This window comes from Oryzias melastigma, linkage group LG17 (assembly GCF_002922805.2).
Source record: "Oryzias melastigma strain HK-1 linkage group LG17, ASM292280v2, whole genome shotgun sequence".
Taxonomy (NCBI): domain Eukaryota; kingdom Metazoa; phylum Chordata; class Actinopteri; order Beloniformes; family Adrianichthyidae; genus Oryzias; species Oryzias melastigma.
The window spans coordinates 9,443,797-9,450,684 of NC_050528.1; the positions used below are offsets into that span (position 1 = coordinate 9,443,797).

General features: G+C 38.3%; 1 protein-coding gene and 2 non-coding genes across 4 annotated transcripts; all 3 read right to left on the reverse strand.

Moving 5' to 3' along the window:
- Nucleotides 1-1,526: 1,526 nt before the first annotated feature.
- On the reverse strand, nt 1,527-6,130 carry kncn (kinocilin). 2 transcript variants are annotated; one of them, XM_024273257.2, is made up of 5 exons: nt 5,215-6,130; nt 4,220-4,288; nt 4,080-4,151; nt 3,767-3,854; nt 1,527-1,718 (listed from the first exon to the last, which is right to left on the reverse strand). In XM_024273257.2, exons 1-5 carry the CDS (start codon nt 5,360-5,362, stop codon nt 1,643-1,645), a joined length of 453 nt encoding a protein of 150 aa, XP_024129025.1. In that variant the 5' UTR covers nt 5,363-6,130; the 3' UTR covers nt 1,527-1,642. The 2 variants fall into 2 exon arrangements, with proteins under 2 accessions (XP_024129025.1, XP_024129026.1); XM_024273258.2 differs by having other exon boundaries at nt 1,581-1,718; nt 3,723-3,854; nt 5,215-6,123.
- Nucleotides 6,131-6,216: 86 nt separating this feature from the next.
- trnag-ucc lies at nt 6,217-6,288 on the reverse strand. Its single transcript has one exon. It is a non-coding gene; the product is annotated as a tRNA-Gly (tRNA).
- Nucleotides 6,289-6,425: 137 nt separating this feature from the next.
- Nucleotides 6,426-6,499, reverse strand: trnai-aau. Its single transcript has one exon. It is a non-coding gene; the product is annotated as a tRNA-Ile (tRNA).
- Between the last annotated feature and the right edge of the window lie 389 nt (nt 6,500-6,888).

Genomic DNA, 6,888 nt, shown 5'->3' on the forward strand with positions numbered 1-6,888 from the left:
TTTTTTTTTTTTTTTTTTTTTTTTGTCTACTTTGGTTTTTAGCTACATGCTAACTGTTTTGGCTAATTTAGCCTCTTTTTCTCATTTTTTATGCTATGTTGAAGTTTAGCTAATATTTCAACTACATGCTACATGTTTTTGCTAATTTTGGCTTTTTTTGGGTCTGTTTTGGAGTTTAATTAATATTTCAGCCACATGCTAGCTGTTTTGGCTAAATTAGGCTTTTTAAAAAGTTTTTTTCAGGCTGTTTTGGAGTTACGCTAACATTTAAACACTAGCTGTTTTAGCTAATTAAGATATTTTTCAGTTTTTTAGGCTATTTCGAAGTTGAGCTATTTTTTCACCTGCATTCTAGCTGTTTTGGCTAACCTAAGTTTTTTTCTTTTTTTTTTTTTTTAAGTTTCTTAGGGTAATTTAGCATTTAGCTAATTTTATCTGGCTATCAACTTCAGCATCCAATGAAATGTGATCCCAAAAAAACGGATTCGCAGCACCGCAGAGGTCAAATGTGATCATATGTAGTTGGATTTCCTCTCGCACTTTTAAAGTTACGTATGACTGCGGCGCTCGCATCAGAGTCGTAATGCTAGCCGTGTGAGCTCGGGGTTAGAGTGTATTCTGGTCTTGTTCATCTTCAGAAAAAAAAACGTAAAAATGCTCGAACTTATATTAAAATGACAATTTTCTATTTGAATGGGAATCCACAGACCTACGACTCTTGGATGCCAGTTTGCCAAATTCTAACCAACAGTTCTATGAATGGACAAACTATTTTTATTTAGAAAATCCTTAAAAATCTAGCTTAACATTTCAGTAAAAAATTTGATAAAAGAAAATTGCATCAGTCACACAATTTTCATGTGTATTCGTCTGCAGAAATCATAGCAGGTTTTCTTTTAGAGACAACAGGGGGCACCCGTGCACCTGGAAGCCCCCTTTAGACACAGCCCTGTGTGAGTGTGACAGAAATAAGGAAATTGACATGGATTTTAAATCTAACGACACAAAAGGAAAAAAAGATGTTTTTGGTACTAGAGTGTAGACATTTGTGTTGAGAAGTTTTGGAGTGGATGAGGGTTGTGTCACAAACTGTAGCAGCTACTTAGTGAACTGACCTGGTTCCATTTTTAGTCGAGAAAGTCGCAGGATTGTCCATTTGTCTGACAATCAAGCTGCTGGTTGTCACCAAAGCCTTGTTGACTGCTCCTGTTGCTTCCTCTCATCAACAGAGCTGAGTGTAATTCAGCCTCACAGCGGGCTCAGGCCTCTGCTTTTTTTCTCCGGCTGATTTTCACGCAGCAGCCGTCCTCCCCGTCCTCAATATCAGAGCTTCACAGAAGGGTGCAGGTCACTGTGTGTGTGCACACGCGTGATTGTTTTGCTTTACTAGCAAAGGAACTTGAAGAGGGTAATAATACATCCTCACCCCATTGTTTCCTAACTGTGTTACCGTGAGATGAACTGCGTAAAAATCGAATCAGTTTCACTCAGTGTCAGGAAGTAAGGAAATAATCCAGCAATGAGGATAATTTAATCATCGCTGATTTATTAGACAACATAACTTAAAGGAGTTCTCAGCTCGCACAGCAACTGGAAGGCAAGTCTTGGTGTCTCTTTGGGCTGACGTCTCATGGTGATGATATCATGGCAGGTCTTGGTCGGAAGATGTTTGCTTCAGTTTCCGTCTCGCTAGGACATCTGGCATGTCTGAAGAAGCCCTGCAACACAGCAGCGCATGAGTCAGGCTGGCAGGGAGTGTGCGTCAGAGCGTGACGTGACGAGGCGAGGTAAACCAAAACCCCTACAAAAACTTTTTTTAATCTGCAGTTGAGATGGATTTAGAATCTCCATTTCCTATAGTAACCATTGATATAAAGGTTTAAAACTAATTAATTATGTTTCTGGTTGTTTTTGCTTAGATAAAGTACTAATTTTGGAAATTTGAGGTGAGCAGTACAATGGAACGACTGGATTTAGTCTGATTTCTCGAAAACTGAGGGTTTTTAAAATGTAAATTTTAGTAGTTAGTGCATTTCTGGATTGGCAGATTGACTCAGTCAAGCATCTGGGTTACTACAGCAACAGCATCTGAAGTGAAAAGTGAATTTCTTAGACGTTATCACCCAAATTACCTTTTTGGATTTCTACAGATGAAAAAATAATCTTTGATTTAATTTAGCTTAGTTTAGGACACGTGTCAAAGTCAAGGCCCGGGGGCCGGATCCGGGTAAGAATTCTGACAAAATATAGTTTTACAGAGAGTAAAATGATGAAAGTTTTTTAAGGTTTAAGTTGATTAATTCTGGAATAATATTCCTGCCTTTTTAATATTCGTAGTAATTTTAAGGTATGGTTTTAGATTTTTTTAAATTGGCACTAAAAATTTTTGAATTTGCTAAGATTTTTTTAAGCTATTTTGGATTTTAGCTAATATTTCACCTACATGCTAGCTGTTTGGGCTGAATTAAGTTTTTTCTGTTTTTTCAGGCTGTTTTGGAGTTAAGCTAATATGTACATGCTAGCTGTTTTGGCTAATTAAAGCTTTTTTTCCATTTTCTAGGCTGTTTTGAAATATAGCTATTTTTTTAGCCGTTTTGGCTAATTTAAGTTTGTTTTTTAGTTTTTGTTTAGGCTAATTTGGCATTTAGCTAATATTTTAGCTGGCTATCAGCTTTAGTGTTTTTCAGCCATCAATTTCAGCATATTCAGCAGCCAAATTCAGCTTACAGCATTCAAACTAGCATTATCGTAGGTAATGTTATATATCTACTTCATAATTACATTAAAAATTCATGGTTTTAAAGTTTTAAAATTTCATTTTAAAGTGTTCAATATCCTGCTCGGCCCGGGGCTTAAGGTGTGTTTTGTGTGCTTGTACGATTGAGTTTGACTCCCCTGGTTTTGGGCTACAGTGTTAATCTTAAAGACCCACTCCGAGAAAACTGTGTTTTTGGAGTTTTTAACATGTACTTATAGTATTTTTCTCATGAAGTATGAGAAAATTAAGCTCAAAATTACATTATATTCATACAATAAAATCAAGAAATAATATTTTCTGGAAATAATCAATAATCATTAAGCACTCGATTTTGTTAATTGATCAAAAAACTGCACTTGATCTGATCAAAACCGGATTATGAAAACTATGCAAAACCATAAATGAAATCTCTCAGTTGATTATGTAAATTTGATTTGTCTCACTCATTTTCAAGCGATAATAATAATTCAAACTCTACTTGACTTTAGTTAATAATCATTATATTACTGAATCAAATGTTACTGAAGTGTGTTCTGTTTTTCCTGTAATCAATGCATTTCATTATTTCTGTAATGAGATTGACAAAAACGCCCTGGGAAAAAGTTTGTAGTTGTGACATAGAATCTCTACGGCAAGCCAAAAGCTCCCTTTTCCGCTCCAATTCTGATGAATGCTGTAGACAAATAGATCCATGAACGTCTTTGTTTTCATTGTCCAATCTGGCCCAAACTGTACAACTAGATGGCTCCAAAAACCTTTTGCTCGCCATTTTTGTTGTACCGCCAATGTTAGCTTGGAGTTGTGAGGGGCTGTAAGCTAGCAAGCTTTCTAATGAACTACTGAAACCATGTCCTAAAAAACGACACAACTTTGATCATAGTTAGAAGACAAAAATTGTTAAGAAAAATATATAGAGCAAAGATTTTGCTCTATTTATGCTTGGGACAATTAAAAAATGTTTTACATTTGCATGAATCCAAAGCGTGAATCACATTTGGGGGTTCCTACCCCTCATCTGGACTGTGCTCGGGTATCGGTCCACCCTCCACAAAGGTTCCCATGCGACTCTTGGAACGTTCCAGCTGGACTTGAGTTCCTGACAAAGCCACAACACAGCAAATAATGCAATAATCCCCCTTTAGATTGCATCTTTTTTCATCAGTTTACATAAAAAAATATATTTTTCAACATGAAAATCAGATATAGACACACAAACAATAATAAATTCCTGAAGGAGAATTTAAAAGGAAGCCTAAAGAATGTCAGATATTTCATATTTAATACTTGATCATAACTGTTTCTTCTTGGAGTGGTCACTCACCTTCTCGTCTTAGAGTTTCAGCTGGTAAATCTGGAGCTGGAGTGACTGCTGTGGGGTGAACTCGGAAGTTTCCTGAAAATATATGAAGATACAAAGATAAAAATCTCATTTTGAAAATAAACCAAATTCATCTGTCTTACCAAAGTAAGGAAGAATGTTGTTGATGTTCAGCCAGGCTTTTATGAAGGGATAGACTGATATAAGCATACCTAGAAAAAAATATTAAAGTCAATTAACTTGATAAATGACTTCTAGATGTACTTCCTGTTTTAAGAATACGGTCAAACCGCTTCACAATTATCCTTAATTCATGCATTCCTGATGCATTTTTGTTGCATTAAAAGCGCAGCATTTGTGCGCCTGTCGGTGGCCCTGATCTCCAGTTGAGGAGAGTTATGGATCTTCCTCTTTTGCGTCCGAAAAACTGGCAGAGAGTGGCGGTGATGCATGCATGTGCTTAAAATGTCATGAAACTGCAGAAGGAGTGAAAACAATCTGCCGAGAACACTCTGTTCATGCTCATTAGTCAGCCTTGTAGCGTCGGGGGCGGCACTGTAGCACACATGCCCCAAAAATGCATAATTAAGTCCTGCTCAGACGGACAAAAAGTCTCGAGGAAATATTCCACTTCATGTCATTATAAAAGGTAAAATAGTTATTGAAAAGTGAGCGAATCATCAGTGAGTAGATTTAATTATGTGGTGGTGTCTTTTCAGATCAAAAGTGTCATTGTTTGCTGACTCTCTCCAGGAAACCAGTAAATAAGTCCGTCTTTATCCTGGCTCTGCTCGCTGGTTCTGGTTACATGGATGTATCAGATGAACGCAGGATGGAAAATGTCACAGGACACAGATCTTGACATTTCTTTCAACAAAAAATCATCAGTGAACCATGAAAATTGGAAGTGAAGAGAGTGACAGTTGTTTCCACTTTATAAAAGTGGAAAAGTGTTATTTTGCATGTATAAAATTAGCATTTTAGGAGTGTAACGCCCTGCAGAAGAATGCATTAATATTAAAGTGATTGATCTTTTTTATAATGAATGAATCACCAAAGAAAGTGTATTTAAATATCATATTATCTGTCATTAAAAACCACTGTAAAACAGTTGCTCAAATGTTGCCGTCACACTCACCAAGGCCTCCAGCTCCCAGGAAGATTCCACCCACGGCATCAGCATCACAGTCCCGGGACACCCCGATAATAATGCAGCCAGCCACAATGCTGAGCAGGGCCGAGCCCACCCGCAGCCCATGGTACCCCCCGACACTGACAGGGTTCATTCAGCAGGTGGAGAGCCCCACCTGCCTGCTCCGCACAAGACAGATGGGAGCCTCGGGAAGATCACAGCCTCACTCCCTTCCCACCTTTCACTCTCTCTTACATGCAGCACTTTCTTCTGGAGAAGCTCCTCATCTCTATTTTCTGTTTCCAAGGACTTCTCATGTATCTTTGAAGCGGAGATCTGGTTTCTACCATTGAAGATTAGAAAGCTTGAGGTCTTGACTCGCTTGGCTAACAAGTCGTACAAATCTGATCGGCTTTCTTCTGCAGCATCAAGTGTCATGATTCACAAAGTGAGATCCTGGGGTGTAATTTACCCTCAAAGCAGCTTTAGTAGTTGGAATTAATAACAGAATGTAAGACGCAATTGTATGACTGGCAAAAGACAAGAGAAATAAAAGGTCAAAAGGAAAACTAAAGATGAAGTAAAACCATGTGTGACTTGTGTGATTTGTCTGTGAGCTCAAAGTAAAAGTGTAATGAAAGGTTCAGAGAGTCTTCTACAGAGGGGGCCTGAGGCCATCCACAAAGGCATGCAGTTGCCATAGAAATAGTATATCCATGGCAACGAAAGGAAAAAGAGGGTAAGCAGGATTAACAGCAGCAAGCAGAGTAACAAATGAACTTGCAGCTCCAAGAACGGAGTGAACAGTTGTATCCCCCTCACAAAAAGTCAATCGTGTCATTTTTAGGAAAATGTTACGTTTTCAATCATTTGTATGGTCCACATTCTCAAAAATGGGTGATGTTACAAAAACACATAAATAAATAAATACATAAAATATATTAAAGATTTTTAGGGGACTTTGACGATGGCGAAGGAACTTGGAAAAGGAGAAAAAAAAAAGTGATTTGCGTTGGCCGGGAATCGAACCCGGGTCAACTGCTTGGAAGGCAGCTATGCTAACCACTATACCACCAACGCATGTTGCATTCACGCCCTGCTCAGCTATATCTATTCTGACGTATATTCACTCAACACGCTTCCCCAAGACTAAATCTTGAAAAAATACTCTGGTCTCTTGCACAAAAGAGTACGAAACTAAAACTTTAAAAGCGAAGTGGCCCGTACGGGGATCGAACCCGCGACCTTGGCGTTATTAGCACCACGCTCTAACCAACTGAGCTAACCGGCCATGAGCATAGTCATCAATCTACCTGTAAAATCAAAGAGCACACTCAAACGGCGTCCTATTTATGAGTGTCTCAAAATTGTACAGGCGTGGGGCCAGAGGAGGCAGATTTATTAAATTCAAAAAGGGTAATGAATCCGTGTGAAAAGGGATTTTTATCCTGAATAAGTTGCGTTTGGACTTCATTCATGTCTAAACTTAAGGCCTGTGTTATCTCCCAGAACATGTCTGTGAAGTTAAAATATATCAGTGAAAGGGAAATGTGGGCGGTACTGCTGTTTTAATGCTACTTTTTAAACACACTGCAATATACGCTGTCAAAAACAGGGTTGATGTGTGCTTTATATACTCTGTAGTGCATAAGAGTAATGTGCGGACCTCGTGGCGCAACG